Raw genomic sequence first — 19,281 nt, 5'->3', positions numbered from 1 at the left:
ATAATTCCTGAGGCTCTCCAGCTGCGAGCCCCGTGGCCCAGCTGGCAGTGATAAGGGCTACCTTTGAGGCCAACCTTCCTCACCAACTCAGAGGTCTGAGGGGCGGTTGACATGGAAGGCCTCCCTACCCCAAAAGGGGAAGCCTGGGAGATGGCGAATGTTGAGGTGCCACTCTCAGGCCGTGAATGTCTCGCCCGATAAAACCACGGCATTACGCCAGATTAGACAAGATGCCCGCTTAGGTTTTTCCTTTCTACAGATCTATTAATAAACGTGGCCCTGTTTAAATCCCAATCTTGTGTCCGCCTCATTATTTCCCACACTGCCCATTTCTCACAAATGCCTTACTTCCACGCCCGGCACAGCCTGTGCATGGGGAGGCTATTTGGGGGGGGGGGAGATGAGACGTGGAGGCACGCCATTTGCAGCCTTCCTGTGGCGCCAATGGAGAGGGGAGGGAGAATCCAAGCCTATAAATTGCCTCTCGCCCTCCCCTCTTCCTCCACTTTGAAATGGGGCTCCCATGCCACTAAGAGCACAATCTTATGTATATTTAAACACAAAAAGTCTAGCTGGCTGAGGAATGCTGGGAGTTGGGGAGCTTCTTTCTGTCTAAACACGCATGGGATTGTGCCCTAAGACGGTGGGAGGAAGAAAAAGATGAAGGGCATTTATTGACATATGTCAAAATACATGAATTATTTTAAGTAGCACAGATATCCTATATTTCTTATATAAACTATTTTGTTTGCACCTTCAGCAGCGTAGTATAAGAACCTCACTTCTTTCCAGAGAGGCCCAGCTCTACTTTTCTAGTTATAGTTCTACAAAAACCTGTCTTTCTCCAGATTTCTCATTTTGAATAGTGCAACACTTTATTTCATCCCTACTTCTAATGAAAGCTCAGTAAAGAGGGGTTCATATGACTTCTTCCACAAACTGAAAGAATACAGGGAGAGGGCTATAAGGCCTCCCCCTGACCACCAATGGAACTGCATGCTGACTCCTCTAATGAACATCTAAGTCGTTGGAGGAGGAGGAGGCATTGTGGGACTATCTTTATCTGTCTCCCTCTGCACATTCATTGAACATGCAGATGAATTTGTGTTACTCCACTTGAGTATCCAGTTATTTGTGTGCACATTCTATCACAGACACCATGTTTCAATTGCCCCAGGTGGAAGAACAATCAATCCTATGACTACTATTGCCATTAACTTTTATTTTCAGCTGGTTAATCAAAGCAAACCGGCATGTATTATCCTAAACTGGCCTCTCTTACCACTACAGCACATCTAGCCCAAAGCTACCCATTCCAACTACACATGGTCTGCTACTTAACACCACAACGGACATGTTTTTAAACATTTTTGGCTTTTCTTTTCTTTACAAAGCCAATGTTTATATTAAACAATGTTAACAGAATCCACAAATTCATCATAGCCAAATGTATGGCACTTCATTTCCTCTAGAACAATCTCCACACCAACTATTCCAACTGATCATTAGAAGAAAAATTATGTAACTTCAAGAAATACTATTGTAATTTTCTTGTTTTTAAATATTCATCATCATGGCAAGTTGGCATAAATGATCTCTCCCTACCCACAGGGTCTCTCAGTGTGCTTCATGTCTGAGTGGGGATTTGAACCTGGTCTCCCCAGTCATAGTTCAACACCCTAACCACTACACCACACCAGCTATTTTCCTCTATCCCTCCCCATTAATTAATTAATGTTAGTTATCTTTTCTTATTAGAATTTGAGACTGTGGGAAAGAGGTTGGATCCAGATTTAACCATACTTACCTACTGTGATAATTTAACTTATTCATGACCAATTTTAAATCTGACTGATGTCAATGGGTATACCCTTAAGTATGACTAAATCTGGATCCAATCCAGGTTCACTTTTTAAAATTTCTGTACGGCATCTATGCACTTTATAATTTTTTTTTTTAAAAAAACTGTTTTTAAGTTAACAATCTTAGCATATTATCAAACTTCGTATAACAAATGTTTTTATTCCTGATTCCCAATTCCTAAGTTCTCCTTATTTATCCCATCAGACAAGCCATTCTACCATCCTTCTGTTACTCCTAATTCATAAAATATATCCACAAATTCTGTGCCTCATATATCCTCAGCTTCCCTAAGGGTCTTGTCAAGTTGAAACCTTAACTGTGGAAATGTCAAATGACATAGTCCTAGCAAACGTATCTACTACTGTGAGAGGGGGGGACGGGACAATTTACCAGTGCTAAAACTAACCAAGGCAGGCACATCACACAGCAATTATGCTAAAATGAAGCAGGTCTAGACCTGATCAGTGCCACCTGGGAACTCTATGGATACCACCTTGAACTCCAGGGAGGGGAAAATAAGGAACCCAAATTGCTGATGAAGTCTGATTTGCTACGTAGCAATCCTAACTGTTATGGGTGTTTGCTGTGGGGATGGTACTTTCTCTAGTGTCCTAAGTACTTGTTGGATAGTACCTGAGACACTTTAGCAAGGCACATTACAACACTTTTCTGATTTATCTGTGCCATTTCGAATGCTTTGTATTATTGGCCATGCTGGCTGAGGCTGAAGAGAGTTGCAGTCGACCAACATCTGGAAGGCCACATATTCCCCACCCCTCACATATACAATGAACGAGGTTTGAATTTGTGGTGAGTAAACAGAAAAGATCTTGGTATCATATTGAATAGGTCAATGAAAACAATTTAAAGATAAGATTCAGACAATCATTTCATGCTTTATAAAGCATGATGTGATCCTAGGTTATTTTTGTAGCTTCTTAGCCAGCATTAGGAAGAGGGTTTTTTTGGTTGGGATGTGAACAGTGAACTCTGCCTTACTACATGCCAACACAATGATAGAAAAAGTGAGAGGGGAGTGTTTGGCCCCAATGCTCATTTCTATCTCCATAAACTATGAAGCCTAGACTGTCCAAACCATCCCCGTGTGTGGTACTGGTGAAAAAGGAATTATTGAGAAAGTGACTGAAAATAGCATGTCCAGTATAGTAATGTTCTTATAGAAATCTATTGGGAGGCAACGTTTAGAATATGTATACAGTTCTGGCTGTCTTCTCTCAAAGAGGATGTTCTAGAGGCTGAAAAGGTGCCAAATGAAGCAAACAAAATAATGTACCTTACCTATATTGAAATAACATTTAAGTTGTTTTCATTTAGGAAAAAAATGACTAATAGGTTATGATATAGCAGTCTTCCCCAACTTGGTGCCCTCCAGATCTGTTGAATCACAACTGCCCTAATTTCCATCCAGTGGCCATACTGGCTGGGAATTATGGTAATTGCAGTCCAACACACTTGGTGGAACTTTAGTTGATATAAATTTATACCACAAGATATTATGGCTTCTGGCTTAGGTGAATTGTCATGAAAACAGAAAATATATCTTGGGCTAGTTCACTAAAAAAAACCCACTATGTGCTGAGGCAGGGGGAGAAAGGCTAACACAATAGTAGGTGTTTTTCAGAAAGATATCGAAGAGCATATACAATCTATTCAGGTTCTTTCTGGAAGAATGACAGGCAAAGTTTCCTCTTTCTGCTTATTTTTTTCAGAATATTTTGTTCTTTCGCAATGTTCCATTCTTATTGTAGAAGAACTGCTGGCTGCAGAGTAAATGGCTAACATAGAAACTAAGCCACCTGGGAGTAGGCAATTCTTTTGGTAGTCTGTTAAGAAGCCAGTAGCCTATGGTCTCATGCTGACCACAGAGGAGGGTGGTTCCTCTCCTCCACAACCAGTGTGGAAAAATTGGGTTTTTGCAGGTAAGTTACTTTTGTGGGTTTATTTACAAATTTAATTACAGCACCTAACTGGCACTGTACTTTTGAATACCAACTGCTGAGGAACAAAGAGCATCAAGAGAAGGCTATTTCACAACCTGTTGGCGAACTTCACAGAACACCTGACTGGCCATGATGCAACAGGATGCTTGTCTAGACTAGAGTTTTAAGTCCTTTCCCATTTCCTCCCCAATGTTCCAATCCCATGTGCTAGGCCCACTCATAAGTGGCATTTGGCTGTCCACCATTTGACAGTGGTCTGAAGGTGCTTTGGCCTGATCCCAAATAGCAATTTCTAATGCTGCTACCTCATAAGACTCCATACATTTCGTCTTTGTCCCAGTTTCTTGTCAGCCAATGCCCTGTGCTTCAGACTCCCACTTCAGTTTTCACTATAGGCACATCTGCCAGCCTGTGCTTGTCTCCAGTACCCTTAGTCTCTTCCTGCCTGTAGTAATATGCCTCCTTCTCCCTCTAGTCTCCAATGTTCCAAATGACTATCACTTTCTCCCTGACTTATCACATTATCCACTTGACCCTATTATCCCAAGCTCCAGTACCATTCTTATTCAGTAACATAAAATCTTTTCCCTTTCCTATATCAGTCTTCTAGCTATTCCTATAGCTCTATATCTCAGTCTTCCACTCACTCCCAATACCAAAAACCCCACTCCTCCCTTTCAATACCTTGTTCCTCTGCTTCACAGTTACCCTTTCGTTTTTATTGATCCACCACTCCCATCTCATAGAACACTGCAGACTGTGCCCATAATGAAACCAAGATGCTTGCTTTCGTGACAGGGCATCTGACAATTTCCTGACAATCACCTATGTCTTTAACAGTACTGGAGACAACCAGAATTTAACTGGAGAAGCTCAAAGGAGGTAAATCTCGGTATCTTCCTTCAAGGATAAAATATCGCTTAGGATGCATGACTGGCTGAGGAATGCTGGGAGGACTTTTTTCTGTCTAAACACACATAGGATTGCATCCTGTTTGCAGCATTATTATTTTTAATTTTTAAAAGATGCAACAGGAGGTTGCATAAAAATAAAAACAATTTCTCAAAAATTAGTGACACCTTACTCCCCTTCTCTCTTGCTTTTGAATGCATCAGTCCTTCTCCTTCATGAAAGCTGTCAGGCTCCAGACACACCCCAGCGTTGCATCTCAGTGTCACAAATCCCACTCAAACCCACCCCACCCTTATTAAAACTCTCCAAGTCTCAAACCTACCTCTTCCCCCCACCGGACTCCAGCGCACCACGCCCCTATGCTCTCCCCGACCCACCTCCCCATTATCCCGTGTCATGTTCTTTTCCATGCCGCGGCCACAGTTCTCAGCTTCTTTCCCTCTCAACCCTTCCCAGCGCAGGCAAAGACTCTCGCCTTAAGAGACTCCCTTTCTTTACTTCAGACACCTGCCCTTCCTGTTCCCTTCACACACCCCGTCCCAACTCTCACCCACCCCTTCCCACAAAGCCCTGTCCCCCTCTTCCTAACCCACCCCAGTTCCTTCAGAAACGCCTCGGGCCCTTATGGCTTATCTTTCTTCCCTCCTCCGCCCTTGCTAGAACCACAGGCACCCCGTTTCCCTTCCTCTGCCACAGACGACGCGAGCCCGGCAAGTGCCCCCCACAAGCCCATGGAGACCCCCTCGACCTCTGCTGCCCCCCAAACCCTGCCCGCCTGCCTGCCTTCCCTTGGAAGCACGCCTTCGCCACTGCGCTGAGGAGACGGCTGGCTGGCTGCCTGCCGCGCCCGGTGGGAGCGGCCATTACCGGGAATAAGCTGCAAGTGGTTCCCCATGTTGTTATCCTGTTCTCCGCCTCCTTCATCTGCGGCCATCGCTGTTTACCCGGAGAGGAGTCTGGGAAGGCGCCGGCGGCGAGGGAGGGAGGAAGGTGAAGGAGGCGGCACTTTCAAGAGGCTCTAATCCGGATCCTGCTCTTGCTGCTGCCCCGCAGTGGCTTCTAGCGGCTTGAAGGAGCGCTGCAGCCTCCCTTAAGACAGTTTTTTCCTGGGGCAGGAAGTGTATTGTGAAAAACCGCTTTTATCCATTTGAGCTTGGCACACAGATAACTTCTTGCGTTTGGGGGCCTTTTGTAACCTATGGGTTATCATTGTTCTTTCTGATACCCTTGCTCGGGTATCCATGTTGTACATATACGCAGTTCTGGATTCTATCGATCTATCTAGTAATGGAGGGTAACATTCCGTGCACCTGGTGAAGTGGGTTTTAAACCACTAACGTTTATACGTATTGTATAACAGACACACACAACACTTTTCTGTAATGTCTTTTATTCATTGGTGTTTGGAAATAATAAAATAGGGTGACCATATGAAAAGGAGGCAGGGCTCCTGTATCTTTAACAGTTGCATAGAAAAGGGAATTTCAGCAGGTGTCATTTGTATGCATGTCACACCTGGTGAAATTTTCTCTTCATCACAACAGTTAAAGCTGCAGGAGCTATAATGTGACCAGATTTAAAAGAGGGCAGGGCACCTGCAGCTTTAACTGTTGTGATGGAGAGGAAATTTCACCAGGTTCCCCATATACACAAATGCCACCTGCTGAAATTTCCTTTTCAATACAACTGTTAAAGATACAGGAGCCCTGTCCTCCTTTTCATATGGTCACCCTAAATAAAAAGATTAAACCGGGCAGGAAAAGGAAGTGCTGAAGCCAGTGCATGAAGGAGAGTACATAGGCACAACATTCATTCTCATCTTAATAAAACATATGTTATTAAGCTGAGGTTATTACTTCTGACCTGTCCACTATTTAAGCGTGCTGCTAGTAGTTTTAAACAGAGTTTAAAACCTCAGGTAGTTTTATTCAGATGATTAACTTACTCAGGTAGTTTTATTCAGTTGTTTTAATATAATTTTATATTTTGGGCACCTGGAGAAGTGGGAAAGAAGAGATAGTAGGGGGATCCACAAACAGTCTATTGCCATACTCTCACAATTGTCAGATGATATTTTGAACACCCACACTGGAGGAGAAGGCAGATACTCATGCAGACTTACAGACACGTGGAACAATGTTATAAAAGATTCAGGACTCATATACATAATCCCTTAGCATTAGCTATCAATCCCTTAATTTTCTTCAATCTATAATTTACACAGTGAAGAAATAAATAAAATATGAAGTTAAAATGAGATAGAAGCGAAGAAAATATTTACTGGATCATAGGAAAACTTTTCTTCATACCAATGGTTGTTTGGGGATGAGTGATACTGAATGGGATAAATGATCCAGAGACACGTCAAGGTTGCTAGCAGTAATAAACAGCAATAAGGGACAAGGCTGAGAAGCATTTCATAGGATCCCCATAACTGACTTGTATAGACCACCTTGTCTAGGGTGACCATATGAAAAGGAGGACAGGGCTCCTGTATCTTTAACAATTGTATTGAAAAGGAAATTTCAGCAGGTGTCATTTGTATATATGGAGAACCTGGTGACATTTCTTCTTCATCACAACAATTAAAGCTGCAGGTGCCCTGCCCTCTTTTAAATCTGGTCACAGTATAGCTGCAGTATGGCTCTTGCAGCTTTAACTGTTGTGATGAAGAGGAAATTTCACCAGGCGTGACATACATACAAATGACACTTGCTGAAATTCCCTTTTCAATACAATTGTTAAAGATACAGGAGCCCTGTCCTCCTTTTCATAGGGTCACCCTAAGCTTGTCCAACATTCTTTACAAAACTCCCAGCAACCAACAGATGGTATGTGGTTTACAGAAATTAACCAGGAAATCCCCAGTGGACCACAGTCATCATCTACCTATTAATGCTGTACATACACACACCAGTTTCTTTACAGTTTAGGTGGGAACTTGTACTATGTGCTTCCCTCTGTATGGCAATGTTATTATCCATTGCACAGACAGACCAGAGAAGGTATTTACTAAGGTAGTACACCATTATCCTGATCTGATCAGGACTATCACCATTTGCTTTCCGAGTGGCCAAAATTTACTTGAATGTTTTGTTTTTCAATTTTCCGGTGTATCTATATTGTATGTTGCTTATTTTTTTCTTCAGAAATAATGCAGTTCTAGAGGCAAGGCATATTCTTTATAAATAACACTTGTGGGTAATAGTGTCCTCCAAAGGGCTTTCCCCACAACATCTAATGTGCACCAGGATGCCCTAAGAGATTAAAACAGATCATTTTCACATAAACAACTTTTCACGTAAACAACATTTAGCTGATTCACAAGGCCAAAACCATTATTCAGAGCTTCCTCTCCACCTTGGATTTTATAAGCTTTGAAACTTAAGCTCTCATTATTTCAGAAAGAAAAGTTCCTACCCAAATTAATCAGATGAAATGATTTAATGAATGGCCATTTGAGCTGTGTCCTGCACTCCAATAGCTTTTGTGTGAAATAAAGCAATCATCTGCTTGCAAACAATGCCCTGACAAAATCCTACTGCAACCTTTTCATACTTTTCTATCTCTGGTAACCCAGAGGTATTGCACCTTTGCAAATCAGAAATTATTTTAATCATCAGTTTTGTTGCTTCTGTGAGGATATATCCACATCCCAAAGTATTTTATTTCCATATCATCTGCCATAGCCTATCAATATACTGCAGTGGATTTTAAATGAAATCAGGATATTTCAGTAATGGTTCTTCCTCCATTTTGTACTTGTCTCTGGGATACAGAGAATGATAGCTCTAGGACTCTTCACACTTTATAAGACTGTGGGCCTGTTCAGACAGCACCCTAAGCCACGGTTTGGCTGCTAGCCCTTTTGCAGCAAATGGTTAGCATGTTTAAACCATGGTTATGTAGCCACTATGTAGCCACTATGGTTAGGAATGGTTCACATGACACACTAAGCCATTTAGTTTAAAATGCTTAACCACTGTGGCTTAGTGTGAGTCTGAACAGGGTCTATAAGAACAATGAAGCTGGATCAAACCCCATCCTATTGCCTATGGTGATCAACTAGATGCATATAGAAATAATAATAATAATAATAATAATAATAATAATTGTTACCTGCCTCTCCCTTTGGATTGAGGCTGGGCACAACACAAATGCAAACATCATACAACTAATTAAAACATTTAAAACCAATACATCACTAAAAGCAGCACATCATTAAAAGGCAAATTTAAAATTCAACTGGGTAGGCTTGCCGGAAGAGATCAGTTTTTATGGCTTTCTTAAATTCTGGAAGACTATTAAGTTGACAAATCTCTCCCAGCAAGCCATTCCACAAACTGGGAGCAGAAGAAAAGGTCCTCTGGGTAATAGTTGTCAGCCCTTGTTTTTGTTGGCTGGAGTAAATTCTTCCCAGAGGACTTGAGTGTGTGGGGCGGATTGTACGGGAGAAGGCGATCCCACAGGTAGCCTGGACCCAAGCCATGTAGGGCTTTAAAGGTGATGACCAACACTTTATACTTCACCCGGAAATTAATTGGCAGCCATAAAGAAATTTTAAAACTGGTGTAGTGTGGTCACCCCTAGGTGTACTGGTGACCAGCCTGGCTCCCATATTTTGAACTAGTTGAAGTTTCTGGACTAGGCACAAAGGCAGTCCTATGTAGAGCACATTGCAGAAGTCGAGCCTCGAAGTTACCAGTGCGTGCACTACCGTCTTTAGGTCTTCTGACTCTAGGAAGGGGCGCAGCTGACGTATCAGCCAAAGGTGATTGTAGGCACTCCTGGCCGTCGCATCTATCTGGGCTGTCTTCATCCTGATCGAGGCGGGGAACAACAAGAAGAAGTATAACATACATAAAATATTAATCAAAACACAATATACATTGTTAAAACATCCTAACATACTAAAAACATACTAAAAGCATCCTAAAATTCCACTGGATAGGCCTGCCGGAAGAGATCAGTCTTTACAGCTTTCTTAAATGCTAAAACACTGTTAAAAGCCTACAAGCAGGACATGAGAGCAATAGTCCTCTCCTGCTCTTGTTCTGCAGTGACTGGTATTGAGAAGTACAGTGCCTCTGATTCTGGAGGAAGTATATCACTATCCTGACCAGTAATCTGGATAGCCTTATCCTCCATGAATTTGTCTAACTCCATTTTGCATCGACTTAAGTTGGTGGCCATCTTCGTATCTTGTGGTAGTAAATTCCATACTTTAACTGTGTTCTGTGAAGAAGTACTTCCTTCTGTCTGTCCTGAATCTCCCACCATTAGCTTCATTGGATGACTCTCGGTTATAGGAATATGAGAGAGGGGAAATACTTTTCCTTTATTGATCTGCTTTCTCTATACCATGCATAATTTTATATTCGTCTATCACATATGGCTTTACTCACCTGCCTCTGCCTGCCCCGCTAAAGTAAATAGCTCTAAACATTGTAACTTTACCTTGCAGTGAAATTGCTCCAGCCCCATGACAATTCTGGCTGTCTTTCCTGCATCTTTTCCAGCTCTACAATCTCCTTTTCAAGATTCTTCAGCCGGAACTGTACACAGCATTCCAAGCATGGTTGCACCCCTGATTTCTATAAAGGCATTCAGATATTGGCAGTTTTATTTTTGATCCCTTTTCACAGCTGCTGAACCCTGGCTCAGTGTTTTCACTGAGCTATCCACTACAACTTTGTGGTTACATTTTTGTGAGCTGCCCAGAGAACTTTGTGGTATAGAAATGTAATAAATAAACAAATATACTTGAAGATCCCTTTCTTGGACAATCATTGCCAGCTCAGTCCAATGATTGTTTATGACATGTTATATTTTTTATTATTGTTTATCTCTATCCAGACAGGGGTGTAGCTAGGCCACCAAGTTGGTAGAAGGCACTCCATGCCACTGAGGCCACCTGATCCTCAAGTGACAGAGATGGCTCCAGAAGACCTCCAAAGCTATGAACCAGCTCCTTCTTGGGGGAGTGCAACCCCATCCAGAACAGGTTGCACACCCTTTATCTGGTGAGAATAACCACCCACTATTTCAGTCTTGCCTGGATTGAGCTTCAGTTTATTAGCCCTCTTCCAGTCCATTGTTGTAGCCAGACATCTATCTAGCACATCCACAGCCTCACCTGATGAAGATGAAAAGGAGAAGTAGACCTGTGTGTCATCAGCATATTAATGGCAATGCACTCCAAAACTCCGGATGACTGCATGTCTTTTTTTGCCCCAAAGTGCATCAGATTTATATTGAACCACATTTACCATTTTAATGTTCATCTACCAGTCTGGTGAGTATCTTTTGGAGCTGTTTAAAACCGCTTTTTGTTTTTGTTTTTAACCAATTTGTGGTGGTAAAAACTAAATTTGTTGTCATCTGCAAACTGCCAACCTCGCCATTCATTCTAACTCCCCATTTTCATTGTCTTTATGTCAGAGACTTCTGTATGTGCCTCTTGCTTGCATTATGCAATACTAGGTTTGGTTTGAATGGTTAAATATATGGTACCTATTTCAGAATAGCATGCAAGTCAGAAAGTATTCAAAACATCATAATCTAGCACATTTTTTCAATGAACCCTGAGTAGTGGCACTTCAATTATCTCCATCAGTTCATATACATTAAGATATAAATATCACATAAGATAATCATCTGGGTTTACCTATTTTATTTATTTATTTATTTATTTATTTATTTATTTATTTATTACATTTCTATACCGCCCAATAGCTGAAGCTCTCTGGTACCTAGAAATTAAGTGGATGGGAAGTGATTCATTAATATATTTGCTATTTCTATTTTGTGTTGTGCATTAAATATTTCATAAAAACAGATACAAAGATGATGCCTTCATGTCTTCTTCCCAAATGTAGCACCTTTTTCTAGCTCAGATGGAAACATAATGTTGTACTACACATTTTTGACAATCTAACTTCTACCTCTAAAAACCCCCAACTGTTTCAGAACTCTTTCATTGTTTTCTTTGTCTACCCATTAAGAAACAGTTTATAAGTTGCTATGCAGGGTATGAATGAAATAAAATTTGTGAGTGTGCATTTTATGTTGAAGAAAGATTGTATTGAGTCTAATAAAGTTTGTGCTAGGATGTGATAAAAACCATCAACTATTCCCTTGACTTATTTATTAAAACATTTGTATCTGGCCCTATATCATTGAGATCTCAGGGTGGCAAACAGATAACATTGATTCAAACAGTATAAAACAATAAATAATTTACACAGCTAAAAATGTATCAAACCATTAACTAATACCAGTAAAACAAACAAACTTAAAAGCAATGAAAACAAATAAACCTAATAAAACCTTGCAGTTTGAGGCAAAGTTAGCCCTCAAAGGCTTTGATAAAAAGCCATATTTTAATGTTGCACCTAAACTAATCCAGCGTCTGCACCAGTCGGGCTTCTGAGGGGAGGGCATTCCACAACCAGGGTGCCACAACAGAGAGGGTGTCCCTCATACTTCCCTAACCAGTGGAAAGGAAGTGTACTGGGGCTTCATGCTGCAGATGCTGCTAAGGAATGATCAACAGTACCCAGTGCCACCACTACTCGCCTGCTTGCTCCCCATTATTGCTATCACTGCCTGTGCCTCCCCCACCCCCAGATTGAGAGATCTGGCTGGCAGCCTCTCCAGATGCTTGGAATCCTTCTTCCAAGCAAGCCTTTGTGAAATGGTGCTGGAGACTGCTTGTAACCTTTTCTCACAGGGGAGTTGCTGCATCCCCTTGATCACTTTGGCCATTGCTAGACGAGGACTTAGCCCGGTGTGAGGCCCGGGCTCCCTGCTGTGTGTGCAGACGACGCACAGGGGATCCCGGGGTCAGGCCAGGCTAAATCCTCCCTTAACCCGGGATAACCGGATCTGCCCGGGGCTGCGGAAGGTCTAGCTACTTCCGTGGCTTTTCCCAGCCGCTCGCTTACTTGCGAGGAGCTGGGAGAAGCTGAGCGCTGTGCCCATCAGGACGGGGGGGGGGGGGAGATGGGGGCCGGGGGGGAAAGAGCGGACCTGGCAGGAGAGATGAAGGGGGGAAGAGCGGAGCCAGGGTGGGGAGATCATGGACGGGGGGCGCGTGGAGGGGGCATTGGACATGGCAGGGGGGGGTGATCAGGCAGGCATGGCGAGCGGTCTGGCGAGTGGGCGGGGGGCATCAGACATGGTGGACAGGGCCAGGGCAAGGAGATCGGGGATGGGTGAGTGAGCGGGGGCCAGGACAAGGAGATCGTGGAAGGGCAAGTGACTGGGGGCCAGGCCAAGGAGATCGGGGACGGGTGAGCGAGCGGGGGCCAGAGCAAGGAGATCAGGGACGGGTGAGCGAACGGGGGGCGGACATGGTGAGCAGGGGGAGGACAGGCGAGCGAGTGGGCAGGGGGGCATCAGACATTGTGGGGGGGAAATCAGGGGCAGGGGGAGCGGGGAAACCTTTTTTTTTAAAAAAAATCCTTACCTTTCCGTTGGTGCGCTCCTGCGCACATGGCCCTTTAATTAAAAAAAAATGGAGGACGCGACCGGGCTTTCCCTTACCCCGTTGTGTGTTACGTCTAGCTAGGGGCGACGGCCCGCACTAGCTGCAGCGCGGCCTCGCCCCTCCTCCCCACCAGATTATCAGGTCGGTCTAGCAAGGTCCTTTATTTGCCCTTTTCTGCACCTTCCCAAATACATACACAGACTTCAGTGACTGCTCATTATTCAGATGCTCCAGTCTCAGTGGTTTCCTTAAGTTCAGGGGCCAAGTAAACCATTTACAATCAGCAAGAGTGTTTGGGAAGAGGCAAGACCTGCTTCCCTCTTATTGGAAACTAGTAAGCACACCCTAAGTTACCAGGTTTTACCCTACAGAACCCAATATATAGATGACTGCAGTGCCCCAATTTGGACAGAAAAAGTAATACAGAATATCATGCTATACTGTTTGCATCGATATGAAACGGTGACATTTACTGTATATAATCTCAGAAATTTATACTGCAACCCTGCCACCCCAATACTGCATTTTCTACCATTGTTACCTTGTTTGATATCACTAGGAAAGAGATTATTGGCAGTCTGAATAAGAATCATCGACAATACCTGTCATTCAAGGCTTAAACCCAAAAATATTAAATGTAAGTATAAAGAGACACACTCAAGGGACTTTCCCAGTGGGAAAGTCATTTTATTGGTACTGAAACAGAAAGCTACAAAAGGTTGAACCTGGCTCTGCTTAGTTGCTCATGTGATCCCTGAACAAATTTTAGGCAATGGAACCAATCCAAAGCCTGGCAGACTGGTGACATTTTTTTTTTTTTTTGGCATGCTTTGTATATTATAGGGCAATAGAGAAATCAACATACAGTTCCTCAGAGGACTGACCTTTATGTAATGATGTACTGCTTTTGATTACTAGTTTAACAGCATAATAGGATAACAGAGATTAATAAAGTATTTATCTGGCTGCCTAGTTGGATTTTGTTTCCAAATATATGGTTTTTTCTTCCTTTCTTTTTTTGTTTTTATTGTGACTGAGATTGCTCTGTCATTTGTCACTTGAAAGATAGCTGTGCATCCCTTTTCTAAAACAACATGGATAAGAATAACTCATTAGTGTGTGTGTGTGGGGGGGCTGTCATCCTTTTCTATGCAGTATAGAAACTGATAATATATATTTAATTTGGCTCACAAATAATATATCAGCATTTTGCACACATAATTGCCCAGACAAACAGAAGCTGAATATCTAGCTAAATGCTCTGTGGATGTAAACATGGATTTGATGTCTGAGCAGTGTTTTTTGCAGATCACTGTAATTCCTGAATGCAATCATGTGTGCACTTGCAGGGGAATAGAGTACGCTGCTTAGTTGCTGGTGCTGAGCAATAATGTGGCGGGGCGGGGGGAGGAAAGATTATTAGAGGATGTGATTACTGGGGAATGCCATTGAGCTGTGCTTTATGGAGGAAGTGTACTGGGGCTTCATGATGCAGTTGGCACTAAGGATGATCAACAGTGCCGCCACTACTCGCCTGCTTGCTCCCCATTATTGCTATCACTGCCCGTGCCTCCCCCACGCCCAGAATGAGAGTTCTGGCTGGCATCTTCTCCAGAGAGCCACACACAAATACATACACAGACTGCACTGACTTCTCATTATTCAGATGCTCCAGTCTCAGCGGTTTCCTTAAGTCTAGGGGGCAAGTAAACCATCTACAATCAGCAAGGGTGTTGGGGAAGAGGCAAGACCTGCTTCCTTCTAGAGCAAAGGTGGGCAACATATGGACCACTGGCGGCTGTCCTCATGTGCACCCTTCGGCAGTGGTAGAGGTGGAGTTCGAGGGAGGTAACATGACTCCCCAACTCTCAATTGTTGCCCACAGCTCAGGGCCCGTGCCAGGCTTTTTTTGCGCCCTAGGCAAGGTGAGCTGCTTTCACCCCCCACCCCACCGTATCCCCCCCACCCCAGGTAGGCGGAGACAGGTTACCTGTCCATCGCCCGAAGTCCTCCTGGCTTGGCGGGATGCTGCGGTGGGGGGGGCGGGCAGCTCCACTTCCCTCCGTTCACCCCCTCCCCAGCGTCCTGGCTTGGCTTTGGCTGGGAGCGCCCAATCAAAACCAAGCTGGGAAGCTCGGGGAGGGTGGTCAGACGGCTCCACGTTCTGACGTTTGGCACGCGCCGGAAGTCAGAACGTGGAGATGCCTGCCCCCACCCCCGCCCCCCAGTGTCCCGGGTTGGCTTCTGCTGCTGGGCAGGCGCCCAGCTGAAGCCAAGCCAGGGACGCTGGGGCGGGGGGCAGAAGGCTTCGGAACGGCGCGCCCGGAAGCTGCCCTCACTCGGCTAGAGCGGCTCTGGGAGTGGGAGCGTAACTTCTAGGCACGCCGTTCGGCGCCCCCTTACCTTGGCGCTCTAGGCGGCCGCCTAACTGGCCTCTGTGGAAGCGCCAGCCCTGGGTAGGCTCAGTGGTAATGCTATATTTTGTCCACTGTAAATGAATGTCCAGCATTTATTCCTATGAGAAACAGCAAAGCAATTCACTTGGAGACATGACCGTAACACTAGGTGCTCTACACTGAGAGGGATTCCATAGTGGGACAGGATGGAAATTGTCTCTGGTTTTTCACATAAATGGCCCTGTATACTCTATCACTCTCATAATAATGGCTATGCATACTGGCCATTATGATGACAGCGGGAAAGAAAAAGAGAGAGAGAATAGTTAAAATGCTCTTTCTGTCACAGCAATTACGACTGGGAATCCCATTTGTTATGTTTTGACGTGGATTGTAATAAGAGGGCACTGACATTTAGTACATAGAGCTGAAACACTCTTTCATCTCCCTTTTTCATTTAGTAAGAAATCCAGCGATAATTGCATAGAAAATATGTTCTATGGCTAATTAGCATCAATAGTTTCAGCCTGTGCATGTGTTCAAACATGAAACAAATTGCAACAGTAAACAGACCTAATGATAACAGATTGTATTATCAGACATAAGGTATCCCTGATGTTTTACTGTCTGACTTAGAACTGTGTAACAAAGAGCTGCCATATTTGTCAGCTCTTCTCTTCTTGACTAGATTAGATGACAGGCATATTCATAATTTAACTAATTACAAAAGAGCTCAACAATGCAATTCTACAGAGACACTCATTTAAATTATTGCAGTACATTCCCACAAGTCATGTTGTTCTGAACTGTTGAATATGTTTTCTTTCTTATGAAAAAAAAAAACAGACAAGGGAGCTAAATCACCTCTCCTTGTGGCTGAAGAGAGCCATCACAAGCTGTTATATCTGATAGTAGGCTAATTTAAGTCCCATTTATGTCAACGTGTCTACTCTAAGTAGGACTAACACTGGATACAGTGGATAGTCTGTGATTTTACATGTCATCCAAATTATTACTGAGGAAAAAAAGGTCTCTTGAGTGGTGAAGAACACTAATTATGGTGGCTTTAAAAGGAGATTAGACACATTCATGGAGGATAAGGGTATCATGATGGCTGTGTGCTACCTCCTGAATGTTAGCATTACATGCTAGTATTCAGTATGCCACTGACTAGTAGTTGCTCAGGGGGAAAAGTGGGAGAGGGCTGTTGCCCTCATGTCTTAATTGTGGGGTTTCCATCTGGTTAGGATGACCATATGAAAAGGAGGACAGGGCTCCTGTATCTTTAACAGTTGCATAGAAAAGAGAATTTAAGCAGGTGTCATTTGTACGTATGCAGCACCTGGTGAAATTTATTTATTTATTGCATTTGTATACCACCCAGTAGCTGAAGCTCTCTTTGTATCTGGTCAAGAGGACAAGGCTCCTGCAGATTTAAGTGTTGTGATGAAGAGGGAAATTCACCAGGTGCTGCATGCATACAAATGACACCTGCTGAAATTCCCTTTTCTATGCAACTGTTAGAGTTACAAGAGCCCTGTTCTCCTTTTCAAATGGTCACATCTGGTGGGCCATTGTGGGAGAGAGAATGTTGTCTCCCACAATGTTAGGGAATAGGTCTTTGGTCTGATGAAGCCCAGCTCTTTTTGTGAGTGGTGGTATGCAACCTGTGAATGTGCCAAGTTACTCATATGACTGGGTCACCATAAGCACACGTTGAGCTCCAAATAAAGACAGACAAATGGCACCTGGGGACCATGGTAAGGATAAAGATCCTATGAAATAGTTCTGACAGTTCTTATTTGCTTACTGAAATGTCTCTTTGCAGGGTTTAAAGATAGTAGACAACTGTTCCTCCAAATTCAGGGTTGCGGGGTGTAACTGTTATAGGAATCTGTCTTCTAATAGAGTATTTGTTTGTTTTTAATGGGCCCCATGATAGCTGTTTTTATGCTTTTTATGTTTTTAAACTTTTATGCCACTGTTTACTGTTTTTAACTTTTGTAAACCGCCCAGAGAGCTTCGGCTGTGGGGCAGTATATAAATGCAATAAATAAATTAATAAATATTTGTCCATCCAGTCCATATTATCTATTCTGATTAGATGTGGCTCTCAGGGTACTCAGACCAAGGCCCTTTCCATAACCTGCTACCTGATCCTTCGAACTGAAGATGTTAAGGACTGAACCGGGGACCTTTGGTATTCAGAGCAAAGGATCTACTACTGAACTACGTCCTGCTCTTACATGGGTTGACAATGATTCTCATCCTTGACTTATTGAATATCTACATGTGGGATTTGTGCATTCCCTGTGTGGAAGTTTCTTACGTGTAGGACTTGTGTAAAATCTCTTTTTTAAAAAAGCCACCTGATCAGAGAGTCAGTCAATATGGGTGCCCATATCAACTCAATGAATGCTGTGGCAAATAAAGAGATGATGTTGCTTTGTAGTTAGCGCATAAGTTTGAGATCTACTTCAATCCCAGCATAATTTTGAATTTACTATATGGCTAAACTCCTCTCCACGTTTCATTTGTAACAAGAAGGGAAGTAATACATGGGAATGAGGTGCTTATATTCCCCCCCTCCCGAAATAAATGAAAAGTTTTGTGCATTTTTTTTTAAAAAAATGCATTGCTTTCTGTATCATTATTGATTGAAACTGAAATGATTAAAGGCAGAGTATAAGTATAATAATGAAAAAGAGAAAGATATTCTATTTTCCTGAGAACCAGTGTGACTGAGAAGTATTGATTACTTCAAAAGCTTCTCTTATCCCAAGACCTATTGACTTTTTATTTACCTATTATTTGCTGTAATACTCCATGGGGTATAAATCTGGTGTGTTATATATTAAAGGTCTTAGAATTGAATTATTTCATGTATTCCTCTTCAGTGATAGTCAGCCCTGACAATATCAACTGTTACCACTCTGTCAAATTAGAATGGGAGAGGTGACAATAAGAACAGAAAGGAAATTTCTAGCATATGGGCTTGTTTAATTCAGTGAATGGATACCTTTTACACACAGTCTTAAACATATTTGAGCTAAACTATGTACTTCAGATGTGGAATAACAGAATCTTGTGGCATTTGATAGCCTTTATCAAATATTTTAGCATGAGCTCTTAAGTCAAGAGCCATCAGAAATAGAGAGAAATCTGTGCCAACGGTCACCATACCTAAAAAAGGATATTGGAGCACAATATGCAGGAAAGTGCAATATAATGATCAAGGGGCTGTAGCAACTACCCCCATGAGGAAAGATTACAGCAGCTGGGATTGTTCAGCTTCGAAAACAGGCAAGTAAGGAGGAACATGATAGAGCTTTGTGAAATTATGCATGGTGTGGAGAAAATGGATAGAGAGACATTTTCCTCCCTCTCTCATAATACTAGAACCTCGTATCATTCCATAAAGCTGACTGGTGGGAGATCCAGGACAGATAAATTAAGTATTTCTTCACATAGCACAGAGTAAAACTCTGGAATTCACTACCACAGGATGGCCACCAATTTGGATGGCTTTAGAAGTGGTTTAGACAAATTCATTGAGGATAATGCTATCGATGGGCACTAGTCCTGATGTCTATATGCTACCTCCCGTATCAAAGACGGTATAGCTATGTACAGCAGTTCCTGGGGAACATGGGTGGGA

General features: G+C 42.9%; 1 protein-coding gene across 2 annotated transcripts in view; it reads right to left on the bottom strand.

Annotated features, from left to right (window-relative positions):
- Window positions 1-5,764, bottom strand: part of CRBN (cereblon) — a 30,894-nt gene extending 25,130 nt beyond the window's left edge. Inside the window, exon 1 of one of the 2 annotated variants that reach the window (XM_063121618.1) lies at window positions 5,604-5,764. In XM_063121618.1, coding sequence (XP_062977688.1) covers window positions 5,604-5,670 — 67 coding nt within the window. In that variant the 5' untranslated portion in view covers window positions 5,671-5,764. The remainder of the gene's footprint in view (window positions 1-5,603) is intronic. The other variant, XM_063121617.1, reaches the window with a different exon arrangement.
- Window positions 5,765-19,281: the final 13,517 nt, after the last annotated feature.

This window comes from Elgaria multicarinata, chromosome 3 (assembly GCF_023053635.1).
Source record: "Elgaria multicarinata webbii isolate HBS135686 ecotype San Diego chromosome 3, rElgMul1.1.pri, whole genome shotgun sequence".
In the NCBI taxonomy this organism is placed as follows: domain Eukaryota; kingdom Metazoa; phylum Chordata; class Lepidosauria; order Squamata; family Anguidae; genus Elgaria; species Elgaria multicarinata.
The sequence above is the reverse complement of the archived record's forward strand: the minus strand, read 5'-3'. Positions and strand labels throughout refer to the sequence as shown.